The following is a 26,815-nucleotide window of genomic DNA, read 5'->3' on the forward strand; positions in this document are numbered from 1 at the left end:
CACCGGAAGTTGTGTTGACTCTAACTTGACGGAGTGGCTTTAAATGGGAATACCCTCTGCTGCTGTGGGAGTCTCCTTTAACGAATCCCGTCGCGTCACTGGGATGCGGTCGCCGGAGCCGGGCACATAGCCGAACATCCCAGCTCTTATGCTCACTGCCGGTAGGCCTTCATTTCTTTCTTATCATGCACACTTGTGAATTCTGTCATTTTATCCCTGTTTGTGATTGTACTGTTTGCATTTGGGTGTTATTTTCGCGCTCGGACATCATGCAGCCGGCGGTCAGCTTTCGACTCCTGGCAGAGCCGCGCCAATGACTTTCAGCGGTAACCTCTCCTACAGGAATAGCAGCTCCCGGGTTAAATTTAGATAGCTTAGAGTTTAAATGTGCTCCGTAAATAATGTAGCTGCTGTGTGGGAACAGGACGCTCACTTGGCACAATGCGTCAGAGAAACCGCAGGTTGCAGGACATCAGTACATTACTGAACAACACCAACCAGCTGGCCTCATGTTATTACAGTGAGCTGACATTGTTATGAACAACGGCATGCATTTCAACATGTCCCATCAGGCCCAGCTGCCCTGCAAACCCAAATTATTTTAAATACATATATTCAGTCTAAATAATATACCATTGTTAAATGAAATGTCAGAATTTAGGTCTGCTTAATAAATAAAACCTAGCGTTAGATTATTTTGCATAGTCAAAATGGTTTGACACCAAGGTTCACTGTCTCTTATGTCATGATATAAAGGTACATTTTAAGATTGTCAGGGCATTGGTGTTTCCTTCTCAATTATTTTTGCATTATGTTAATATATCTAATGTAATCTGTATGCCATTTTTATATAATAGACTGCATCTAAATATATCAGTTTTGTCATCCTTATACAACTTCTTGTTTCCAGTAATGGGATAAGTTCACAGAGTTATCTATGGCATCAACAGCTGAGTAGGCCTTCTCATTCTGCAGCATACGCAAATAACTCATGATGATAACTGATTTGCAAATATAATGTAAATGTTGTACTGAGGTTGATGTTTTAAACTACTGTATAGTATCTAGCCTATAGGTAGTGTAATTTATAACAATACATATTATTTACCAGGATTATCATGTGTCTTGTCTTTGAAAGCTACACATGTAATATATATATATAACATTACTGCTCTAAAACAGAGAGCATTATAATTACAGGATATGAAGCTTGGGGAATAAGGGTTGTTTAAATTGTCAATATATGAGCTGTTAACTTAATTATACAATTTACGCAGTTTTAACAATTTTCATTTTTTGTTCATTTCAACTAATGATGTAGTTTCATAAACTCTTTTTAATAAATGTAATTATGTGATTTTAGGGTATTACTAGGTCAAATAGTTAGTGTTAGTCAGCTAATCTAGCTGCCAAACTACATTTTATCAGGACTCCCCTATTTGGTGTTACTTTTGTAATCATCATTTTGATTAGATTGAGTAACTAACTACATTATCTATTGGTCATATAACACTTAATGTTTGTCAATCAAAAACGATTTTCCCATCACAGGAGTACATAGGGTAAATTATATAATCTCTTTGACCAAATACATGTAGAAGAAAACCGTTTTAGATTGTGATATTATCTTTGTGTGTCTTGATCTAATTGTATAGCTAATGTGTTGAGAATAGTTTCCATTGATTAACTATTAGTGACTCCTTGTAAAGGTGTAATGTTCCCACATTCACAACAATGAATTAGCAGTTAAGCCGTCGTTGGCAATGAATACAATTGTGGATCTCTTCTTGTATTGTAAGGAGAGGCAGACCCTGTGAGGAGTCACACCCTAACTATCATGCAAACCCAACTTCCTCTCTTTTTTGTTCCAATAGTAATCCATATGTTAATCAACTCATACAGATGTACAGGTTGGGTCTTTTATGCACCCCCCTGGGATTGACACAGATTGATGTTCATAGTTTGAATGTCATGAAATGCTGTGAAGCAGAAGTATAAGATAGCACAATACGCAAATGTAGCATAACTGTACAACACTATAGCGATAGCTTTTGTTCTTTATCTCATCATTGCTGGTTTGTCTTCAACATTCTTGTTTGTTCCATATATGGTAAAGGTATGCTGTGACATAACGGCTCTCACTTTGCTCAAGTTACCGCATGCCTTTAACAGTGAGACCCTTGTGCTCGAAATATATCCGCTATGTAAATATGGAATTGGCCCTGATCTGAAATTTGGCATGTTTAAATAAAGTTGTATTCCACAATCCTAAAGGAATGAGAGAATGTCTTAATGGATAACCATGATAGGAAGTGTATGTCTGGGTGTTTCATATCAGATATTGCAGTGATTTAAACAAAGACAGAGTGATATTTCCTGAAAATAAACACAGCACACAGAGTACTTGGATTTTTTATTTTCCTAAATATAATGAACATCCTGTTTATGTGTTGGTTAATTCAAACTCTGCTCCATGCCTTCCCTCTTGTAAACATGTGTTTCCCCTACAGCTCATAGCCTCATTAAGACTTTTTATACATTTTAATGTTTCCTCAGCATCGGTGCTGCAGTTTAATTTAACAGTGTGATGTCGAACTGTAAAACCAGTAGGGTGTAATAAAAAAAAACTGTAAAATGCTTCTTTAAATCTGTTACAAAAAACCTACTGACAGTTTTCCATCTATTTTTCTTAGAGAGGGACCACTCAACATTTCCTCCACCCACCAAAGATGACAGCTCCACCAAACCTGAGCCATGCAGCGCCACAGCAACAGCGCTTTTTGGTGTTGTTCGACTTTGATGAGACCATCATCAATGAGAGCAGCGATGATGCTGTGGTGCGAGCTCTACCGGGCCAACACCTCCCCGACTGGCTGAGAAACAGCTACAGAGAGGGGCACTACAACGAGCACATGCAGAAGGTCCTGGTCTACATGACGGAGCAGGGTGTGTCCGAGGACTCCATCCGTTCAGCAGTGGAGAAGATCCAGCCCTCCCCCGGCCTCCTGAGCCTCTTCCAGTACCTGCACAGCCACCAGCAGGACTTTGAGCTGGCAGTGGTCTCCGACGCCAACATGTACATCATCGAGACGTGGCTGGAGCGTGCCGGCGTGCGTCACCTTTTCCGGAAGATTTTCACAAACCCGGCAAGTTTCGATGACACCGGCTGCCTCGTGCTGCTCCCGTTCCACTCCCACTCGTGCTCCTGTTGCCCTGAAAACATGTGCAAGCAGGTGATCCTTCGAGAGTATCTGGCAGGCCGGCAAAAGGAGCGTGGAGGCGCCCCCTTCCAGAAAGTGTTCTATATCGGAGATGGGGCCAATGATATATGTCCCTCTTTGGCTCTGGGGCCCCGGGACACTGCTTTCCCCAGGAGGGACTTCCCCATGCACAAGCTGCTTCTGGAGAGGCAGCAGGCCCAGGCGGCCAAGTTCAAGGCAAACGTCGTTCCCTGGGTCAGTGGAGAGGACATAGTGGACTGCCTGAAGAAAATAATGGAGGAGAGATGAGGTGTGTGAGTGTGTGTTGGTTTAAGTACGTTAGGGGGGCACAAACAGCAAAGGTGCACAAACCCCAGTCCTGGTGAGAAGCAGGATATGCATGATTTTAACCCAGCCACACTTGCTACAACCTGTAAAGAGTATAAAGAATAGTTGATTAGAAATATATATTTCAGAATTTCCCTTTCTCATGGAGAGTTAGATTTTATAAATCCACCACTAGGATATCTGTACAGTTACTATGTATACGGTGAAAGGAGCCGGTATAAAGCTTAGTATTAAGAATGGAAAACAGGGGGATACTTCATCAGGCTACATCCAAAGGTGATCAAATCTTATACAAATCAAATCAAGTTTTATTTATATAGCACATTTTTAAACGATTTTTGGTCGAGCCAAAGTGCTGTACATATAATAAAAATACCCTACAGTAAAGACACTTCACAGCAAATACAACAGCACAGTTTGTGCAGAATATCAGTATGAGAAAACGACACCCTCTGTCCTTAGACCCTCACATCGTACAAGGAAAAACTTCCGGAGAAAAAATACTAATAATAGACTTTTAGAGGTACAGAAAGTACCAAAAATGTTGAACTATTCCTTTAATGCTTGCATGGTCTCAAAGCCTTCTGTTATCTAATTCAAAAGAACTGGCTTGATCAATATAGAGATAAATAGTATTGATGATGCATATAAGTTCTGGTTTTCGACCGCTTACAATCTTTAAAAAAAAGTCGTGTCTAGTGTACTCTGGAGAGAGTTAAGTCCAATACAGTCAGCTCATTTAAAACCTCAAAACATCCTTAAATATGAATGTATAACTTAGGGTACATTTGCCAGTATCACTGACTTGTTTGAACTAATCCTGGAGATTTCAGTGACAACTAACAACATCTATTCCACTCTCGGAGGTCTCTTGTGTTGACAGGCTTATATTTTAAACACGTCACACTGCATTCAAGGACCTTGATGATTGAAGAATAAGTAGGTGTTGCAGCGCTACCTGAGACAAAAGACCACACATGTCGTGTCAGGCAGCTACAAGGACAGCATACAGCTAGGATAAGGTGACAGAGACTCATGTTCAGTACCTTTGCTCTCCGTCACTCAGTACTGATACCTAATCTAGGGCTTGATTATATAATGATATTCTACACCAGCATGATATCCAAAGGGAACGCTGTAGCCATACGCCTGCACTTTGCCCAACATAAAACCCTGTGACTCTGAAACAATGTAAGAAAGCTAGATGCAAAGAACCAATTGACGACTTTGAATTGTATTTGTGTAATTATTAGCTAGCACTCACTGTACGTGTACCATATACAAAACTACTAGTAAATGTTAGTATTATTAAAAGCTATTTGTTTAGTTTGAGTAGGATTCATAGTCTCTAAAAGCCTTCTTTAGGTTTGAATGAATTCCCAGTCAACTATAGTGTTTTGAGTGAGTGATTATGTACTTATTTAGTATGTTTGCAAGCTAACCTCATGCTGCCTCACTAAATCCATAACAGGAGCTGGACAATATATTTTCAAGAAGCACATACATTTAGGCGGTTAACAAGAGGCATTCATATTTTGTTAATATGAAGGAAATAGTGAAATATTTTGTCTTTCCCAATTAGTTTTTCCATCCACAGGGCATGTATCCCGTGTGTTTGTTGATTTTTGCCGCCTGTTTATGGTTTTCATGTTAGTATACAGTACACACAAGTTAACAATCACTCACATTAGGTCATGTTTGGTAACTTAAGGCCAGACGTAGTATGAATAATTCCGCCTATGTTTGCATTTTTCAACCATATCCATACACTGAACAAACCATTGCAGTTCACAAAAAGAAAGGTTGGGTGCTGATGAAAAGCAGTCAAAGATATAAGTATATATATTATAAGCCTAATAGTAGATGAACATTTTCTAGCCATAAAAAGCAACTTTATGCTGTAAAAGTGCTGGAAATGTTCCTTTTCAGTATTTTAGTTTCTCAGGGAGTAAAGAAGAAAGTATTAACAAGCAAACATAATAAGAAATGTTTGGAGAAATATATGTATTTGCTGCTCTGAGAACAACATTTTAATGTATGATAGAAACCGATGTTTATGAGAAGTAATCAATGCATTCACAGTGTGATCCTTAAACTCTGTGAGATCAAACATAATCATTAATGCTTTGTGATTGGGACACTAGAGTTCTGTGAGATTTACTCCTTTTGCGATAAAAGTACTGTAACAGATGGTATTGTATTTAACTGCCTGTGTAGCTGTAACACTTCCATGTGCAATAATAAAATGCTGTACTTGATACGGAATAAATAACTTTTAGGTTAATCATGAAGAACTTGACATTTCAGGGATGTGAATTGACACCAGATCACCAAACTAGAGTTTTTTAATTCAACTTTAAAATGGCATTATAGCTTCACAATAACCAAATAAAAGTATGTGTTGTTAGTACTCAGCTAAGCTAAAACTTTGTTCCTTCATTTTTGATTTGCTGTACCTCGTGTGTGTTTCTAATCAAAAATCAATGTATGTGTGTAATGCATCAGTGTAACAGGAATATAAAGCCATTATCTGATGAATCTGTTTCAGTTGTGTGTTTTACAGCCGCACATTTTAACTACTAGTTTCCTCTTTAGGGTCAGTACAACTCATCATGATATAATCAGCTGCTTTTGTAGTATTATAATGACAAAACAATCTCACTTCAATGTCCATTTGGTAATTATCCTGGAGCTCTTGATCAGTTTAGATCGCCATGCAGGTTTTCACAGAAATGTCCTTTTTACATATTTTTGAGTAAGACGGATTGAAGTTACTCACTACCTGAGACAAAAGACCACACATGTGTCGTGTCAGGCAGCTACAAGGACAGCATACAGTAGGGATAAGGTGACAGAGACTCATGCTCAGTACCTTTGCTCTCTCCGTCACTCAGTACTGATACCTAGGGCTTGATTATATAATGATATTCTACACCAGCAAGTTACTTTATTAAAATAAATGTATAGTATATAAATTAATGAAAACTTTCAATATATAGTATTTTTATGATGTATAAAAAATACTCAAGAAAATAGCAAAATATCCCCCAACACCTGTAGTTATTATTCTCAGTTATAAATATGTTCTGCTTTTCTCTGTTTATGTCATCATAAGCTTAATTTATTTGGACCGTTGATGGGAAAAAGTCATTAGAAACAATCTTTTTTAAATAGCCTTCATGATTAATCAATTAGTTATTTCTTATCGAGCAAATCATGTGAAATCTTCCAAAGATCCGATATAGTTAGACTCAAGATTGTTTTGTCAGCATTTGTTTCAAAGAGCACTAATAAAGTTTAGAACTCAACATAGCATTGTGTTGTTAGAAAGCCAGTGGCGTAACAAGGTTGTGATTGGCCCCGGTGCAAATATTGTTTTGGGTTGCTTGGTTACTTTGAAGACTGCGTGAACCGGTCAATGCCATTGGAACCCCAATGGCAACGGCTGCACCGTCGATAGTTACGCCACTGTAGAGAGCCCATTATATTCTGAAATAAATTCCTAACCAGTTTGGGCTGATAATATTACTAGAGAACAAACAGACATTTGCTGATGGTTTTATGCTAATGTTTTGGGAGAGACAATGTCAAGCCGTTGCCGAAGAAGTGATAAGAGGATGGGGGGGTGATTTAGAGAGAAGGGACAAGGAGAGGAAGCCTCACGTGACGTAATCTGCCCTCTCCAAGTATTTGACATGTTGATTTAGCAGCAGAGGCAGAAGGGAGGACAGAAGAGACTCCAAGTGAGAAGAGTCATCCAATCCGCTTTCTCAACTTGCAGGACTTCAGACAGCCAAAGGACAAAGTGAAGACAGAAGGGCAGGATTAGAGGAGAGTGCAGACAGAAGAGTGGAGGGTGTGGTGTCACTGAAAGAGAGTCAGCAGTGTGGAAGAGGAGAGGAAAGACAGACTGAGACACTGAGCTGTGGTGATAAGAGAAGACATTAGAAATGAGATGAGTAAACACGTGCCACCAGCATTGCCAGGACATAGTGACCTTCATGGGACATTAAAGGGGAACTATTTTGTTTTTAAACATCATAGTCTGTTTCCAGATTACTACTGCATAGAAAAAACAACAACGCCTTTGGTGATTCTAAAGGCCGCAACCCCAAATCAGAAAAATAGCCTAAAGTGACGTCACTCGAGTCAGCGTTGATTGTGGCTGAAGACTAAAAGTTTGAAACAAAACAAATCTGTGAGGGTTGAACTAAAACAAAGTTACGCTCCTTATCTTTGCTAGATGCCTGTACCGCTATTAGCATAATAAATCTGACAGAACTGTTGGAAGTTGAGTTGGATTGTGGGTAATGTAGGCTCCAGGTTTTGACAGAAAAGTTTATGAATAGAGCATATGAGTGTAAGATAGAGATAAAAAAAACAATAATTTTACCAACTTTAAAAAAAAAAAACGAGAGCAAGTTGAGGGATAAAACTCATAGGCAACAGTTTATTTTACAAATGACAATAAGCCTTTAATTCATCGTATTGATGCTTTAACATGTTTTTTTTTAAATAACAAAAATCTGAGATTCAAAATTAAAACAATTCAGCGCTGCAATTTAATCCAATCAAGAACACAAAAGGTCAATCTTAAACATATAGATTCTCAGGCTTCTTAAAAACTGTGAACTGCCCCTACCCCTTTGAAGGGGTAAGCCAAAGATTGCCTAACACTGGTTTTCAGTATGTGCAGAAAATAAAAAATGTTGACCAGAAGATGGCGCCAAGTGAACATTTCTCTATCAAAGCTGCTGCTGTGCTGTGCAGTAACAGATATATCAGTTCATACAACACACCAAGCTCACAGTAACATTGAGTTGTGTTGCTATTGGTTAATGAGAAAACTATTTGACAACAACAGGCTTCCTTCAGTCTGGAGGCCATGGTGACGGAGTTGACACGAGGTGTTTGTGTGAGTTTGACGTGCTGCTGGAGTCAGCCAAGTAATCTGCTGATTCAGCTATTTTACTTGTAAAGAATTCAGTCTTTTTTTTGTCCCTGAACTTATCCCCAATGTAAGCCCTTCCCCCAGTTACCCCAGTCTTCCTCTAGTTTGACTTCTGTCAGATCAGATGAAGACATGCCATGTGTCATCTTTGCATCTAATCTCACATTGTTCTCTCTCTCCACATCTGATTCCTTCTTACTGATTTAATCTGTCACTCTCTCCCTCGGGTGAATCCATGTCATTGTTGTTGTCTCCCATCATATTTTCTGTTGTCAGTCCAGGGCTTCAATTGATAACGTCACCAGCAAAAAGCTGACTGTACAATGCACTTGTAGCCCACACTGAACTTCACTTTCTTTGTATTGACTTCTTCTTCCAATATGATTTAGCCTGTTAGCGCTGGGCTTTTGCAACTCTCAGCTCAATAGATCCTCAAAGAATTTATCTTTCAATTTGGGTCATATACACGCTGACATTGTTAGGGAAAGAGTATATGCTGTGTCTATTATGACTTAATAGGCTAAAGATAAATTGCTGCCCAACCCAATTTCCAATGACCTCCAGAGGAAAGTGAATGCATAGAAAACCCAATTAACATCAATCCGCTGAAAATGATGACAAATCGTATTTGAAGATCTTGAATTCGTCAATGACTCTTGTTGTACCTCACCGTCAATATCCACAAACCAGCTGATACAGCCCTTCCCCCCACCAATAACCAGTCTATGCCAATAACAGAAGACCCTTGTCTGTTAAAATGCTTTTAAATTGGCAGTGCTGTCCGATGATTGCTTTTATTGATACTCTCATAGATTTTTCTCCATTCAATTACTCCTTCTGAGGTGAAAGATAACTCCATTAAGGGACTTGGGCCTTGTAAGAGGTCGCTTTAAATTAGGATGTGGACTTCCTATGCCAAAACGCTATCAGACTGATTAGGGTTGTTTTACTTCCCTGTGTGTGATTCTTCCGCTGATAGTTTAAGAATACAATGCCAGCCAAAAGTCAAGCTAATATCTTTGAAAAGGGGCCCTGCATGACAGAAAAAAAGCTGGTTGGCTACATAAGGAGTTAGAAGGAAGAAGTAAGTGTGGGTGAGCTGACGTTTCTCATCCTCCTTGAGATGGAGGGTGGAGATAAAACTAAGATTCTTTCACTTGTAGGTCATCAGCCACAAAAGGAACAATGCTTGAATTGTCCTTGAGCAGGTTAAATATCATAAAATAAACCTCCCTGCATTGGGAAGAGCTTTTTTGTATCCGTGAGTTATCTGCTGCAGCTGCAGCGATCGAGGGGAACGGAACAAAGGCCATGCTTTGATGGATATAATCATTTATCTTGTGGGGCAATGCAGAGGAAACAAATAATTTGGGCAAAAGTATTCCATGTTGTTATTAAAGGTGTACTAAATGTAGTTTCCCACTAACATAAAGTTAAGGTACTTCTGTGAGACAGAAATAGAATCTGAATTAGCAAAAGTCAAGACTTCCTGACTTTGACCTTTTTTTCCATTTCCTGTGTCACAGTCACAGCTGTGAAGGGGGTTCCCACAGTCAACCAAAAATTTTTCCACATTTACGAGGGGGTCTTATAGCATGACACACCACTTAATCCACCACAGAGATCACATTAAAAAGATTATCATAACAGATAATATAACGATACATTTATATTTTCCCTGAACTGATATTCATTTATACTTCAGACCTTCTCTTTTGCTGACACCCATAAGGTCAGTAGTATGGTTAAAAAATATACCATGATTCCCACAATGCAACTGTATAGCATCATTTTAATCCTGTAAAGATTGTTCATATCATCTGGGTTATTTGTTGGGCTCCCAGCCGATCTACAGATGACATTATACAGCTGTGAGTGGTGTTGTCCGTGGTGAGTAAACTGACCTTTATGTGTGAAATTCATGGCGAGCCACTTAAAGCTTGTTGAGGAATTGATAGCAGAAGGGATAAAAGCTAATGATTTCTATCCAAAGCCTGATGGAAGAAGATGAAACAAACTGTCTGTGTCTGTTCAGCCTCAGGCTGCGTCTGAGGACAACAATGTGGTAAATATATGTGTTGTCTGAAATCTCTGGTCTGTGCCCTTTTCATAAAGCACTGAGTCCCTCTACGGTCTGTGAAGCCATATCTAGAAGGAACTGGAGGAAACCAGATGCCCTGCAATTAAACTTTAAAAAATATGATTGTTATCATTATGTTTTACAACATATTTCACCTCTTTGCTTCATGGTGAGTGGACGACAAAGTCCTAATTTGTCACAAGATAATCTTCCACTTGTCAATGATGACAGATAGATGAAGATGATGAAGGCAAAAGGTCATAACCTCCGGAAATATGTGGCTAAAGAATAATAGACTGTGCAATGTTTTTACATAGTGGGAGAACTGGTATTTCCTGCACAATGGAGACTTCTTCAGCATTCAACTGCAGGTGTAAAATGTGAGGCATATTCAATGATCCAGTAAGGAACTAGTGCCATTGAAATTAGGTTAAAGTTTGCATGTTTCGTACATGGCAGTTCTTAAAAAACTATAATTTGAATTCCCTTTGTGTCATTGCAGTAATGTAGCCAGAAATGTATGCATTTGCAAATGGAGAATGTAGTTTATCTCAACAAAATTCCATAATGAAAAATGCCTTGTGATTCTCTCTCTCTCTCTCTCTCTCTCTCTCTCTCTCTCTCTCTCTCTCTCTCTCTCTCTCTCTCTCTCTCTCTCTCTCTCTCTCTCTCTCTCTCTCTCTCTCTCTCTCTCTCTCACACACACACACACACACACACACACACACACACACACACACACACACACACATCCCCTCCTTGCCTTGCTCCAGCCCATTTGTCTTCCTCTTTTCTCACACAATCAAGCTTCCTCCCAGCCCAGTGAAGTCTCCGTCTTATAAAGTCAATTTAATGCTTGAATTAGTAAAAACTTCACTCTCTCAAAACTTTCAGTACATTTTCACGACAAAACGTCTATGTCGTAGTTTTTGCTGAAATTCGGCTATGAAGATTTTATTTCCCCTGCACAGAAGTACCGTTTCTTTCCGGTTGATTTGTGAAGTGGGAGCAGCTCTCTGACGGAGGGCAGCGGCGCCAAATGTGCGTGTGACAAGGTGAGGATGCTGGGTGGATTCACACACACCAGGTAGGACACTATGTCGGTCTCCTATTACCTCTAAAAGTGTGTTTGAGGAGAACTTACTAGAACGACGATAGGACAAAGGTAAGGCACTAGAAATGCGATGAGATTTGCCAGGTCAGGATGCATTTTTTGAATAAAAACAACCATGCTATGTTAGCTGATTTAGCTAGTTAATTAACGTTATGTTAACTGTTAACGTCATAATGTTTAGTAGGTTCGACAACGTAAGATTAACTTTGTCTATTGTGTTTCACAAGCTATTTAAGTTACTGTTACATGACCAACGTACCTGATAATCATCTATAGTCACTAATAAGCAAATACAACCTATTTTAGTTATTAAAGTCATAACAAAAAAACGACCCTCTGCAAATGTTTCCAGGGTCGTTCCTTACCGTTAGCCTAACGTTGCTTGCCTTAAAAATACGTCATAGGACTTCCAGTTGTGAATTTGATTTGGTGTAAGGAGTGCAGATAACTTTTATTTTCAGTGACTATACATTGAAATGCTATTTATGCTATTAACCTAGTTGTTAAGACAATTGCATGTCGTAAGAAAAGTTTAAAAAAACACCATCACAATGTCCTGTAATCTCTACTGAAAAATCTGTGCAATCTTCACAGATTATTAACTTTTCATCAATGTATTAAAAAGCACAAAGTAAGTAATCAGAGGACCATAAAAAAAAACATGAAATGCATTTTAGATTTTCAACTGAAGTAAAAGCTTTTCCAACAGAGATATTGAAATACATTAACCATTGGATATTGCCATGTCAACTAACAAAACTACTTTCATAAATAACACCTGTGTATTTGTTACGTCTTTTTACTTTGCAGGTACATGGGGTTTGACATATCTCTGAATTCTGGCTTAAGAGGACAGGAAGGATAAAACAAAAAGAGGGTAACATGATTTATGGCCGTATGCAAAAATATTAAGAAGGATGAATACATTTCATTACACCCTGTGCTTTAATCACAAATATTTAAATCATATTTAGGTTTTGTATTAGTTTGAGTAGTTAAGAAGTTGAGAAGTAGCAGTACTAGTGCTGGTTGTTGTAAAAATAAGGGATAGTAGTAAATGACTTGGTTAAGATAAACACTAAAAACCTCTGGTTGTCTATGATATTTCAAATCAAAGATACCTAAAAACTAAAGGCTTATTTTTAAGAGGAATCCCCAAATACATAGAACATAATGTGTTAGTTCCATAGCAAAAGGTGGTGAAGTATGCTTCTCTCTGAAAATAGTATTTTCATTCATGACCTGAGCACAGAGCAAAATAACCAAATATGCCTTTGTACAAGGCAATAGTTCCCCTGTTCTTGTTGTAATACTGGTTCCTTTGAACTTGATCATAGATCTATGGAAGCTAGCGTAGTTTGCATCGGCTCTTTCTACATCAGAAATGAGCTGGTTACGCCAGAGGCTTGTGTCTTGATCAAGTTCTGTTGTGAATACATACACAACTTCCTTGTGTGGTTTGACATGTGGTTTGATGGCTCAGAGTCACATCCAACCCTGTGGCATCCATTACAGTGATTGGAGATGAGTTTGGTGATTACACTTGAAGTCATCCACATAGCATTTTCTCGGGAGTCGGGACGGAAAATTAGTTTATATGAGTAATTTCCTTCTTGTTATTGTGATTGCTCTCAGTTCTGTTAGTTATAACAAAAATATTTCATTTAGTTCCATTTTCTTTATCTACACTAAATGTCCAACGGGGGAGTTGTAGCAAACTTAGAATTAGCCACGCTTTGATTCATGGACAGGAAGTCCTGTCTCGGGGCATCTTTAACCCTAACCCTAGGGCAACACACAGACATTGTGTATGATGCACGCTTTTCCCGTCAGTTTTCTAGTGTTTGGTATGTCGCTAATGAACAAAACAAACACCCCAAAAACACACTGTACCTTTTAAAAAAGAAATGCATTGGCAGCAAGCTACAACATTTTTACAGTTGCCTTTCAAGTTAATAGCGACTGAGTGTTTCTCACTCAAAAGATAGATTTTGGGTAGAGCATCACATTAACTGCGCTGAAGGAAACCACAAACCTTCACATTCACAGCTTGAAGCCTTCTTAGATAGGCATGTACAAGGCTGGCTGCTCTTTAAAGTAAAACTCCACAAATAGTTTTTTTAACTGCCGCTGTTGGAAACTGGAGGCTGTTGGTCTGGTGCTGGAAGACATCTGGGGAAAATGCAATGTATCACCTTCAGGCATTCGATGTGGCGCTACTAGCAACTTGGGCGGTTGAGCTGGTGATACATATTGAGTTTAGGCAGGTGTTTTGCAACAAATCATTCGACTTCATTTGCCATTCAAATATATTTGTTGGCCATTTTCTAGTCAACTTAACGATAGATTTGGGGGTTCCCATTGATTCTTGTTAAAACAAATGTGTTAACAGCAGGCTCTAGTTTAATGCATGTTTTAAAAAGAGAGGTTAGAGTGTGTTTATCATAGAAATCTGTTCATCAATTTTCATCTTATTTTATTTGTCTGTGTCTGTTTGGAGGTTTTGGTGTAACATTGTATTCTTATGACCTCAAATTCTTGATATTATGACCTACATTTGCTTTCTTGCCATCCACAAGATTTGTGTTGGAGTGTTGTTGATAACTGTGCTACCGGGCCTCCAAATAGCACATTACACAACACGGCCAGATGTGCAGTTTTAGAGCGCATGTGACTCTTAATGAGACAGTCGAGACTTTTTTCTTTCCAAAGTGAGAAATGAGAAAGCATGGTAACAGCAGCTGGACCTGCTTTAATAGGAGTTGTTTGTATAAAATAGAAATAAAACCAAATCAAATGTCATACTGATTAATGCGACAGGGAGTCAGTGTGCCTATTATAAATAAAAATGTCAGACCTGTTTATACACCTGTATATACGAGTATAAATACATTTCAAAGAATTAATTGGGGTTTCTAGGGTTTTTGAATACAGAAAAAGAAAGTAAAATGAAAAACAACTTTTTAAATAATTTACACAATTTACAATATGTTATCAGAAGATATTAGGGAGGCCACTGACATTTATTATCATTATTGATTATATTTTTAATTTATTAAATTGTTGTTGAGTCTAAAGATATTTGTGGAAAATATTCAAATATCTTGTTTCTTCAGACCAACAGCCTGTAATAACAATGTAGAGCTGCCACTAATGACCAATTATCTAGCCATTCAACCCTTCTTATATGGAATGTATAATGTAGCAGGCAACTTCATGGCTTTATGAGTGTACTTAGCTGCTACAAGGAGAACAGATAGAAAAAAACATGCCTACGTTTACTGCATTTACTACGTCAATAATGCCAACTAGTTGCAGCAGCCCTAAAACATTTCTGTTATTTAATATATAGTGATTTCAAACTTGTGAAACTAGAGGGTCCCTTGGAGAGTGCAAGGCTTTTTCTATAATTAAAAAATAAATCCATGTACTAACCCCGTGATATGGATCCGCTCCAAAATGTGGCGACCCATGCTTCACACTTGTACCAAGTTTTATAAAACAAATGAAGCAATTTACAAACCAAACACTAAACATAAACTCCTTGACGGATCCAAACGGACAGCTAATTAGAAGAATAACTTTTGGATTTAAATTGTAAACACTGAAAAAAAGTATCTTGCCAAACAACATGATAACATCATTGACTTCAGTTCATACAGTGACAGCCTCTCAACAACCGTAAGGCTGTTTCTTATCAGCGGACCTTGTTTGCCTCAGTGTCTGCCTCCTGTTGGTAGATTAATGTCAAGAGCATGTTATAATAAGCAACCATGCAGGAGCCTTGATAGTTGGAATATAAACTACCCTCTAACAAACCCTCTGAACTTAAACACATCACACATGCAGACATGGTCTGTCCCGCAGAAGTCTGACCCTTTTAGATTTCCTCTCACATGAGTAACTTGTCGAGATGTTGGCTGCTTGTGTTTTGGGCAGATGGATGTCTGCAGGTAAAACTTAGATTTTGTAGGGTTAGGTACAGTGTGAGGTGGTTTAGATCAGACAAGGACAAATATTTCATCTAAATTTAACTGAAAGGAAAGTATACTTGATGTACTATTTTAAATGAGCTGTTAGGCATGTGTGTGTGTGCTGCTTCATTGCTATCTGTTAGCCAGCCATCTAGTATACAACTCTTTGCTAGTCATGTCTAGCTAATTACAGCACAAATAAATATTTAAACAAGGAGCTGAGCCAGTTTTGAAGCTAGTATTTCATATTGTTGTTGTGTTCAATTCATTAATTATAACCTTACTTTTATTCGTCTGCAGTATCTGGGGAAAACAATGTATATGTGAGTTAGAACTTTAAACAGCTTAAACTATTATCATAAAATGTTTTATATATATTCATAGTAATTCAGGTCATATTTTTAAATTGCACAAATGATGCAGTCAGTACTTGATATTAATTATACTTTTAAGTTATTTAGCTGATTCCTCTCCAGGTTTTTAGTATTTATTTCAGCAGTTGTCTTGTAGCAAAAATTCAAGTTTTGAGTCTATGGAACATCTGGATGCACTAACAACCTCATGTAAGATGCCTATCAGGAGCGTTCAGTTAACAATAGCAATTATGGTTACACATTCCATTGTAGTCATTATTCTTCCCTTTGTGTACTATTGCCAAGGGGATGTTTAGACATGAGCTGTGGGGCAAAGCTATTAAAAGCATCAAGGATTAACATGTTATTTTAAATGTACTGTTCTTTAGTTCTGGGTAGATCTTTAAACAGAAAAAATATGGTCTAGATATGATTCAGTATTAATGTGTGCATTTTCCATACAGAGTTTTCTGCATGGCACAGAGTTTAATCATCGATGTTCTCTCCACAGGGAAGTAAGCGGGGGTGTACGTTGCCTCTCTCTGTAGTTTCCTTTCCATTACCATGAGTTGGAGTTTCCTGACTCGCCTGCTGGAAGAAATCCACAACCATTCAACATTCGTGGGCAAGATCTGGCTCACAGTCCTGATAGTTTTCCGCATCGTGCTGACGGCCGTGGGTGGGGAGTCCATCTACTACGATGAGCAGAGCAAGTTTGTCTGCAACTCGGGCCAGCCGGGCTGCGAGAACGTCTGCTACGACGCCTTCGCTCCACTCTCACACGTCCGCTTCTGGGTGTTCCAAATCATCCTGGTGGCCACGCCTTCCCTCATGTACCTGGGCTACGCTGTCAACAAAATTGCCCGGGCAGAGGAGCAGTGCGAAAATGGGGGAGTGAGTGGATTGTCGCGGAGGAAGACCAAGAAGCCCTACCTTGCAGGCAGAAAGCAGCACAGGGGCATCGAAGAGGCCGAGGATGACCAAGAGGAAGACCCGATGATCTACGAAATGGCCGAGGTTGAGAGTGACGGTGATGGAGCAGCGAAAGGAGGCAGTGGTGATAAAAATGCAAAGGTCAAGGTGCGCCATGATGGCCGCCAGCGTATCAAAGAGGATGGACTGATGCGTATTTATGTCCTTCAGCTCTTGACGCGCTGCGTGCTGGAGGTGTTGTTCCTGTGTGGACAGTATGCCCTGTATGGATTTGCTGTTCCCGCCTCCTACGTGTGCTCTGACGATCCCTGCCCTCACAAAGTGGACTGCTTTGTATCCCGTCCCACTGAGAAAACTATCTTCCTCCTCATCATGTACACAGTCTCCCTGCTCTGCCTGGCACTCAATGTCTGGGAGATGCTTCACCTGGGCGTCGGTACCATCTGTGACATCGTGCGCTCTCACCGGGTGCGCCTCCCAGAGGAAGAGCTGTACGGGCTTACGCGTGAACAAGGAGCTCTTAATGAGGCACGATTGAGTGGAGACGATTACAGCAGCTACCCTTTTTCTTGGAACGCACCATCAGCTCCGCCTGGGTACAACATCGCCATCAAGCCTCTCCTGGTAGCTACAGGGCAGCCACTTCCCATTACTGATCTCAATAATGCTAAGATGACATGCAGGCAAAACCACGTGAACATTGCCCAAGAGGAGCGCCAGCAGTACACCAATAATGAAGAGAACCTGTGCAGAGGAGGGATGGGAGATGCTTCCAGAGTTCTTAAGGACATCCATCAGCCTCAGAACCAGCTGGAGGCCTACAGCCAGCCACAGAGCCACACTAACAACCACAGCAAGCCTCACCGTGAGCGGAAACACAGACAGGCCTCCAAACACACCGCAAGCAAGTCAAACGGGGCCGGAGGCAGCAGCACCAGCAGTAGCAGCAAATATGGAGTCATAAAGGGCTCTGAGTGGATCTGAAATTCACACTACAGATTTGTGTTTTCGTTATTCTTAAAAATGCAAATCCTGATGCAGGAAGATGTTGGTGCTTTCTTTAATTCCCTGTGAAAATGCAGAGGCTGCCATGCTGTAACCTAAGGTGCCTTAGTTAAACACAAAATGTCCTCATCACTATGGACTGAAAACAGTCCTACTGTCTATGTGAGTCTTTTTTTATTACCATCCAGGTTACACTTTAAAAAGTATTTTTTTTTTCTGAGTATGCAATATTATATGCACGTTTTGATTAATTGTTTTCCGAGCCATGAAGATAAACAAGAGAGTATGTTTTCATTTAATCATTTTACAGTATTTCCATGTATTCTTTGAAGAGCCAAATTAAGTTCAGTAACGTTTTAAAAGGTTTTGAAATGTATCATTCAATGGAAATGTTGGGCAAAGTTTAATGATCTAACTGTTCAAACTGTTGTCATTGTCTTAGTGCCAAGCTGTTTTTTGGTTTGTTTCAGGTTTATGCTTTAAAGGTTTTCTGCATCATTAGTGTTTAATTAACATAACAAACCATAACCAGTGTATCTGGCTTGTTGTTCTTTTTCTCCGGCCTGGTATAATGAATTCGCTGTCATTAATAATTACCTTAATTTGCAGATTTTCAAATTGAAATGTCATTAAGGATAGTCCTTTGCACTGTGCCAGTGTTTTGTGAAAATATATTTTTATGGTAAAAAAGTGCATGGTTTGAATAAAGAATAGTTTTTTTTCAGCTTGTCTTTGTTTTGTATTTAACAGAGTTGGTGTTATGACCATATAATATATATAATGTTTAAGTTTAATTTATCACATTATAGTCCTCATTTTCCACTCACAATAGATACACCTAATTCATGTAAAACTGTTGGTTTACAGTTCAATCTATAACGATTTTAATTCCCAATGTAGGTTTAGATTTCTATATTTACGGACACATTGCCATCTGCTGGGCAGTAAGGGATAACAAATAATTCCCACTCATAAATGACCATCGCTCTGATATTCAAGTTTAAAATTAGGAAAACCCTTGCCCCTTGATTGGCTACATTGAATTATTCCCAAAACAAGTTTTTTAAATAATAAGAAATAAAACGGTGAGTTTTCACCTTTATACAGTCTATGGTTTTCACAGTAGCTATGTGGCAACAATATGCTGACACTACATTCGTTGTGCTGCATTCAGGGTACTCACGTAAAACTCAAATACAATCTTCGAATTTGACAAAGAATTACGTTGATGCTCCAGATAATGACTTCTAAGCACTTGCCTGAGAAAATAGACTAAATGTAAGTTATGTATAACTTCTTACTTAAATAAATAGCATTAATATTTCAACCGTTGAAAAATATAATGTCAGCCACCTTTCTGATGTCTGAAGCTAGTACGTGAAGGCAATCTTTTTCGAATGTGACGTCGACTTTACGTTCACGTCTCCGCCAGTGTTTTTAAAAAGCGGCGGTTGCTCATCGACCACCTTTTTGTGAATAAGTAGGATTCATTTCTTTATTGTAGTATTCCAGGACAGTACAAAAACGTAAGTGTACTATGTTTTTGTCTATATTGGCCCTGATGACGAAGAAACCACTTTAACAGACTTTTAAACCTCTTAACAAACTAGCAAAATGTTGTTTGGGGCCCAGGCGTTGTTGACGAAAGCTAAGCTAGCTAAGTTCAGCTAATGCTAGGTCAATACTGGGTACACTGCTCTTTGGTATTATAGTAACTACAATTGTATTCCAATGTATCGTAGTTTTGTAGTAATTATATGCTACGTTGTTGTTTTTTTGAAGAACCCTTTGCTGGATTGTTGTGAAATTTAAAAATATATTTTTTGAGCAAACTAACTAGTCCTAAAATAGAAGGTTATGTCAATCTGACCATTAAGAAAAAAAACATTTCAACTTTTAGACAGCCTTTCCTGCATTATTTTGATGATTACTGATGAGCCACTTGCACCATGGAGACATTTATTTTAGTCTAGCAAATTATACTGCACTCAAAATTGTCAAAACAAAGTTATTAAACAATATCAGTACAATAGCTTTTTACATATGAGCTACCTGGCATCTTCTTTTTTAGTTGCTCTCTTTCTAATGTGCATGCAGACTTATAACATGTATTTAACAGTGCTTTTTTTTTTTTTCTTTTTAAGTAGGATCCTGGTGTTTTTCTGTAAATTTGTAAGCATCTCTACTGCACCAGGATCATGCAGCAACAGCAGGCTGCAGAGGAGCGAGGCCTTCTCGGCTCACTGTGTCCTGGACAGAAGAAGCTGCAGGGGAAGACCTTTTATCTGGACAGTTTGAAGAAACGCTCCACAGCCCTGCTTTTGGAGGCTGTATCTCTTCTAGGAGGGGTAAGCATGTGTGAAGATTAAGTCAGTGTGGCCTGTGAATCCTATTGATGTAAATATTGTTAGTAGTGGTTTACATGCAGAATTAATTGTTGTTGTTGTGCGAGAATTCGTCAATCCAATATTTTTTTCGAAGTTACCAAATTGACTTACTAAGGCTGTTATCTTGGGTAAATGGTATAACTACATAGGCTCAAGTTAGGTTTTGCACAAGGAAAGATACAAGTCTGGTATAGATGTATTTTAGCTGAAACTAATGCTCAGTTCTGTGTTTTTTTTCCTTCTGAAGAAGATCGAGAGTTTTCTGCACAAGGATATAAGCTTTGTTGTGACTGGAAGCCAAGACGGCCCGAAGGAGCAGAAATCTACAGATATCAAAACAGAAACAAACAGGAAGAGTGACGAAGCCCAGCATCCTATAATGCAGCGAGAGAGCATCCTCAGCAGAGAAAAACGCCGACCAGGAATTCCTAGACCGACGGTACAGAGCATCACCCAGGCATGCTTAAAACCTTTCAGATTTTACAAGCAATGGTGCCCTAAAACAATGCCACCACTGGCTTTGTAGAATGATGGTGCTGTTATTTATTAATAGTATTTTCATGTCCTGCAAAAGCCATACCTAATATCACATGACCGAGAATAACCAGTTATCAGGTAATGACTTGTAGAATGCCCTGATACAAATAAATATGACATTGTGAGACGTGTCAATTGTTATGTATATTATTTACACATTTTGAAAATGCTACATATAACCATTTAGATACATCGTTATAATCATTATTTTTGTATTAATGCTGTATTATTCTTATCAGGCTTGTGGCAGCCGTGGGAAGGCCCTGCTTGAAAAAGCCATTCGCAACAATGTAAGTGTCAGTGCAGCCAAAATGTGGTTTATCTTGCAGATCTGGGTGCTTTATTGTTTGTGGATATTGGGGATTTACTGACGACTGACATGGTTTGTTATCTTGACTACTCTGATGGTTCTGTCTTGTAGGAGCGACTACATGCGAGCAGTGTTTTGACGAATGCTCGATCATGGGGAGTGAAGATTGTGTTTGTGGATGGTATCCTTTTGACTTATAACATGATTGGATGCAAACTGCTATTAGGTCTTTTTGTGTTCACATTTGTGGTGCAGTGAACCTCTGCTCTCAGCAGATGGCACCATGTGAATGCTTTTGTTTTGTTCTGTGCTGCTGTGGTTTACTGATGCCAGCTGAAGAGTTCTGCATATATATGTCACAATCTTTATCTAACAACAGTATACATATTATTCCTTAATGTTGTATCAGATGTCCTTTTTTATTTGAAACACTTGACACGAGAGAGCTTTGATGTTCCACACAAGAGGCCGGAGGTAAGATGTTGGACTGAATGCTTTTTTAAACTTCATTAGCTATCCAAATGCAGCCGTTTTTACATTCATACATTTCTAGCAAATAAATCATTTACGAATGAAAAAGTAACGCCAGAATTTGTTCTCTAATTAATGAGTTTTATTTTTTACTTTTTCTTAAAGCTAAAGGCCAAACATCAAGGGGCTCAAGTTGTCAAAGGTAAGTTTATGAATGAGCTGCTCATGTCTTTGTTTCACAACAATACTGTCTTTCTGTGGGTATTTGTGCTTATTTAATTCATCTGTTTATCTCCACTTTGCCTTGTCTACAGCTGTGCCTTTGAGGTCATCCTTTGTTAAAATTGAAGACTCAAGCAGGTGAGTTTCATCTCTAATTTTCTGTAGTTTTTTTATGTCTATGTTTACACAAAATGATACCTTTTTAATAAATGATTATTGATAATGTGAATATGACTAAATGGGTAGAGGCAAATAATAGAAAAGCTGGAACATTTGAATACATTTAGAATTTGGTCATCACTTTCCTGTAATGCAGCCTTTAAAACCAGCTAAAGACAATTACTATCGTATTACAACATTCAAAATATAAGACGGGTAGGCGTGTGGCGCAGTGGATAGGGGTCACAGGTTCAAACCCCACTGCAGTCAGCATGTCGTTGTGTCCCTGGGCAAGACACTTCACCCCAAATTGCCCACAGTATTTAGTATGTTAGTCGCTTTGGATAAAAGCGTCTAACATGTAATAAGACCATATCCATTCTCATAACTCGATATTGATGTTATTCTGATACATGGTCCAGCCCTACTGTATTTCTGAAGGAAGCTGATGACTCACGTGATTTTTCTTGGCTGGTCCATCACGACCCATTCAGTGGTCTCACAAAGTCATTTGATAACATTGTTATTATATCTGTTATAGCTACTTTAATCCTGTGTCCAATACCAGGTAATAAAGAAACACATGAGGAAATAACGTATTTTGGCCTGCGCAGGTTCATGTAATGGCTGTTCAGTATCAGATTAGATCCTTTTTTGCATGAGAGGGAAACTACAATGAGTTGCAGTGAACTTTCCCCATATATCCCCCACTGGGTGTTGGTTGTGGAGGTTTGCATTTCAGCCCAGGCGATTTTGTTAATTGAACCTGTTGAGGAGTCCCATCGTGTAATGTGACAAGTCCCCCCTGTGATACCGCTCTCCAGGAGCCCAGAGCTCAAGGGGTTGGATTTCCATTTGATGACCCTTTGCAAGCTCCACTGCTCCATCCTGCAGGGGATCTCTGTGTGTGTCAACAGGTCTTTTCACTTGCCATCCCAATTTAGTTAAGTGAAGTGCTCTGGCTAATGTGTGTAGAAGAACCCATGACATCTGAAACATTTCAGTATTAGATAGATAGATATATATATATATATATACTCATAAGTCTACCTGGGGTTGCTCATAGTGTGTGGATTACAATATTTTCCATTTGAAAATATGATGTTGATGATACAAATATTCACTACATTGTTCAACCTCCATCCGGATATAATTGAATTTTGGTAAAACATTTTATTTGATTTACATTTTGTGTATTGAATTATGTTGTTTTTGTTTTCTATCCAGGAAATACAAGCCCTTTCTTTTGCAAAATATGACCTTGCCTACTCTGCGCTACTCAGGCCGATTTAGTCCCTTTGAAATTCCTCCTCCTCCTCGGTTGGAAAAGCCGGCAGAGAAAGACGAAGATAAAACAAGGTTTGTTTAACTGCAGTTATTGAAGTGATCTAAACCTATGCTTTGCTAACAAACTTTTTTTTAAAGTCTATCTTGAACGACTCATCCCAACTATGGTTCTTTATAAATTAGGGAGAAGATAACAATTGAGAGCAGCATCCAGGACAAGTCTCAAACCCCTCTCAGCTGTAACCCTCTGCAGCCCCCCAAAAAGAACGTGTCTTACTGTGAATGCTGTCATCAACCCTTCCATAATCTGGAAGAGGTAAAACTCTTAAACAATCACTTTTCTTAGCACATAACTGATTATTTGCCTTGCATTGTTTTGATTATATAATTGTGACCGGTTGTCTTTGTTGGCCATTGCAGCACATTCAGTATGAACAGCACCGTGCGTTTGCGTTGGACGCCTCAAACTACAGTGTGGTGGACCAACTGGTGGCTGAAATGCTTCCAGGATTCAACACCGATCCAGATCCACAGTCACAGGAACAACTGGACCGGTGAGTTTTGATTTTCACCCAGCTAGAGCTGCACTGATGAGTTGATCTTCAACAATGTTGATAATCAATTACATTTCCCAATACAAAATAAAATAAAAAATGGAATGCATAAATTGCAGAAAATTCTATATTCAGCCGCTGAAATATGAATATTTCCTGCTTTTCTCTGTTTTTATATCATATTAAACAGAGTACCTTCTGTTTTGAACTGAAAAACCAGACAGCACCTTGGATTTATAAGTATTCTCTGACATTTATTCGATGACCCGTTCCAATGAGCCAATCAAATGACTCAATCCAATGGGCCAATTAAACGACTTCATCAGATTCATTTGAAAATAATCTAATCGGTGATGAAAATAACTGAATTGCAACAGACAATAATTTAGTTAAATCATTATTGGAGCCTTACACCAGCAGTTTATAATTTGTTGTGCAATTATTGTAATCTTTCTTTTCCACGGGACAAAAATGGGGTTTTCTGCATTTAAGAGTTTTAATTTTAAGATTCTCTGTCCTCCTCCTAGACCACCGACTCCTTTGCCTTTCTGTGAGCTGGAGCCTCTCACTGATGCCGAGGCGGAGCATGCTGTTCAGTCCCTGCAGAGAGGTTCACCTTCCAACATTCATATCTCCAGCCCGACTAGGGGTCCTCCGTCCAGCCCATCACCAGGAGTTCAACTTACCATCCCAACTCCACCAGCCGCTCCACCTGCTGACATCCAGCCTTTCACTACCAACACCGACCTCCAACTTCTTGTCAGCCCTCCTCGCGCTTCAAGTCCAGCCATGCCTGTTTTGGATGTAGAACCACTATACTACTACTCAGCCAACCAGCTGCTTGATATTCAAGATCTCTCCCCCTGCCCCTCCCCTGACCCTTACTCCCTGCCTCCGGCCCTCAGTCCTCAAGTGCTTTATCCTTATTACATAATGGAGCCGTACTGCCTGTACTCAGACCCTCCTGTCCTCAGTCCTCAAATGTATGCTGCAGAGGAGACTGTGGAAGGACACACTTGTGAAATGGACACTGCAGAAAGTGTGTCTCACTCTGTCCCAGATCTTACCCGACTTTTTCCTTCTGTGTCTCTGACCGATGCAGAAGTAGTAAAGGAATCAAACCAAGAAAGCTTTTTATGTCAAATCACGTGTTCCACAAATGGTTTAAAGTTGGCTACGCTGGTGTCACGCAGATCCCGCTCCCTCCCTCGACACCAGTCAGCGACAGCACCGAACCCCAAAAAGCGCTGTAGATCCGCCAGCCCCGAACACAGCCGGAGCAAAAGGAGGAGGATTACAGCAGATTTTGGCTACAGAGGTAGCTGGACTAAAGAAGGGCATACAGCTGCCAAACCAGAAAAGGACACTATGCCAAAACTTCAGCACTCTTCGTTATTTGAGAAGTTCTTTTGTCAGGCAATACAGCCCTGTCCTGCGCCAGATGTTTCGCCAACATGCACTGAGGAATCGCTTGACTCTAAACAGACTTTTACCACATTTTGTGTTCCTACTGTACTAAACTTCTCACAAACACCACATCAAATGGAAATGTTATCTACTTCTGCTGCTGTTCAACTATCACAGCCACTCTCCTCAAAGACTTGTTATCCTCCACTTCAGTCCCCCAATGATCTAGACTATCAGCGTTCACTTTCCCACTCGGTGTGCATCGAGTCATCCCTCATCCCAGACTTTAACAGGCTCTCTCCGTCATCATCGGGCTCTGACTGGGACTGTGGCCTGCTGTCCCGCTTCGGAGCGACCTCTGCTGGTCCTCTGTCGCCCGCTGAGCAGAGCTGCGAGCTGGACCAGGAGCTCCTCCAGATGCCGTGCGCCTGGATGCACGACACCAGCTATGAGTCACATCTGCACAACGTCCTCCAGCCGCCAAACCCGGCCGGGTCGCTGTGCGGGGAAGAAATGGACCCCTCAGCCTTTTCCAGGACTTTGGTGCAGATTGTTGAAGTTCAGCACTAATGGCTATTAACTTGTTCAATTTAAAGAACCGGAAGAATCTCTACCAGGAAACGTAAAGGGTCCAGACTTTGCAGCTGCGTATCCCACTGCAAGAAACAATGGGCCACACTTAAGCTCATCCAAATAAGTCAATAAAACTGAATAAATATTTGAAACTTAGTGCAAACTAAAAAGTAATATTTAGGTGTTTTTACAGATGCTGATTTTTATTTATTTTTTCATAGATTTTACTTTAGCAAATCATGCGGCTTCCCGTGAATTTGAAGAGCATCCATTATCATTTCTCCTGTCAACCCTTTATCCTCTCCGTGCACAGAACTCCAAGCAATATTCTGTATGTGGTGCTGACTCAGTCTTTCAGCAGCTATGTCCGGGAACACATGGTGGTATTGAGAACTTAATGAGGCTTTTCTGAAAGGGGCATTACTCAATTATTGTAAGTGCTGCGTCTGGATCAGATCCCACTCACGCCGACGTTGATGAAGCATTCGTAGAGTGGAGGACTCGCACAACCTGTGAGACAAAAATCTGTCTGATTAATGTCGAAATTGCTCTTTCCTTGTGAAGGTCGGCCAAAGGACTGACTTTGTCAAGGAGAGCGGCTGCTGCACAGTGTTGTGCTGCAGCCGCTACAGGCAGGTTTATTGTCTTAACTTGTCAAGTGTAAGGTCACCTACCATTAAAGACTCGTCATTGCTCTTAACAAATCAAACGACAACAATAGTCAATACCCCATGTTCAAAGATCACACCTTCTGAATACGTTGCATGGATATTTAAAACGTGTCTGACAAAGACACACAAAGTTTCAGTTTATGGAAGACAAGCAGTTCTCTTAATAACCTGTGATGTAAATTATTGTACAGTGTTTTAAAATAAATGATTTTACCATAAGCATGTTGTGCTTGCGAAGTTGTTGCTCAATTAAAACAAAGTTTAGGAATGTTGGTATGT

General features: G+C 39.5%; 3 protein-coding genes across 8 annotated transcripts; all 3 read left to right on the plus strand.

The window, feature by feature from the left end:
- The first annotated feature begins 58 nt into the window (after nt 1–58).
- LOC117473323 (probable phosphatase phospho1) lies at nt 59–6,077 on the plus strand. The gene is made up of 2 exons (XM_034118868.1): nt 59–161; nt 2,694–6,077. Exon 2 carries the CDS (start codon nt 2,730–2,732, stop codon nt 3,507–3,509), a length of 780 nt encoding a protein of 259 aa, XP_033974759.1. The 5' UTR covers nt 59–161; nt 2,694–2,729; the 3' UTR covers nt 3,510–6,077.
- Nucleotides 6,078–11,338: 5,261 nt separating this feature from the next.
- On the plus strand, nt 11,339–18,682 carry LOC117473815 (gap junction gamma-1 protein-like). Of its 4 annotated transcripts, none has more exons than XM_034119710.1 (3): nt 11,339–11,744; nt 12,504–12,570; nt 16,533–18,682. In XM_034119710.1, exon 3 carries the CDS (start codon nt 16,585–16,587, stop codon nt 17,935–17,937), a length of 1,353 nt encoding a protein of 450 aa, XP_033975601.1. In that variant the 5' UTR covers nt 11,339–11,744; nt 12,504–12,570; nt 16,533–16,584; the 3' UTR covers nt 17,938–18,682. The 4 variants fall into 4 exon arrangements, with proteins under 4 accessions (XP_033975601.1, XP_033975602.1, XP_033975600.1 ...); XM_034119711.1 differs by having other exon boundaries at nt 11,339–11,666; XM_034119709.1 differs by having other exon boundaries at nt 11,339–11,634.
- Nucleotides 18,683–19,387: 705 nt separating this feature from the next.
- On the plus strand, nt 19,388–26,755 carry dbf4b (DBF4 zinc finger B). 3 transcript variants are annotated; one of them, XM_034119706.1, is made up of 12 exons: nt 19,388–19,484; nt 20,103–20,306; nt 20,593–20,802; nt 21,122–21,172; nt 21,304–21,373; nt 21,602–21,666; nt 21,829–21,865; nt 21,978–22,023; nt 23,272–23,403; nt 23,515–23,647; nt 23,752–23,885; nt 24,413–26,755. In XM_034119706.1, exons 2-12 carry the CDS (start codon nt 20,157–20,159, stop codon nt 25,860–25,862), a joined length of 2,478 nt encoding a protein of 825 aa, XP_033975597.1. In that variant the 5' UTR covers nt 19,388–19,484; nt 20,103–20,156; the 3' UTR covers nt 25,863–26,755. The 3 variants fall into 3 exon arrangements, with proteins under 3 accessions (XP_033975597.1, XP_033975599.1, XP_033975598.1); XM_034119708.1 differs by having other exon boundaries at nt 20,593–20,784; XM_034119707.1 differs by having other exon boundaries at nt 20,106–20,306.
- The last annotated feature ends 60 nt before the right edge of the window (nt 26,756–26,815 follow it).

The sequence above is a fragment of the Trematomus bernacchii genome, unplaced genomic scaffold (assembly GCF_902827165.1).
Source record: "Trematomus bernacchii unplaced genomic scaffold, fTreBer1.1, whole genome shotgun sequence".
NCBI classification, from domain to species: Eukaryota; Metazoa; Chordata; class Actinopteri; order Perciformes; family Nototheniidae; genus Trematomus; species Trematomus bernacchii.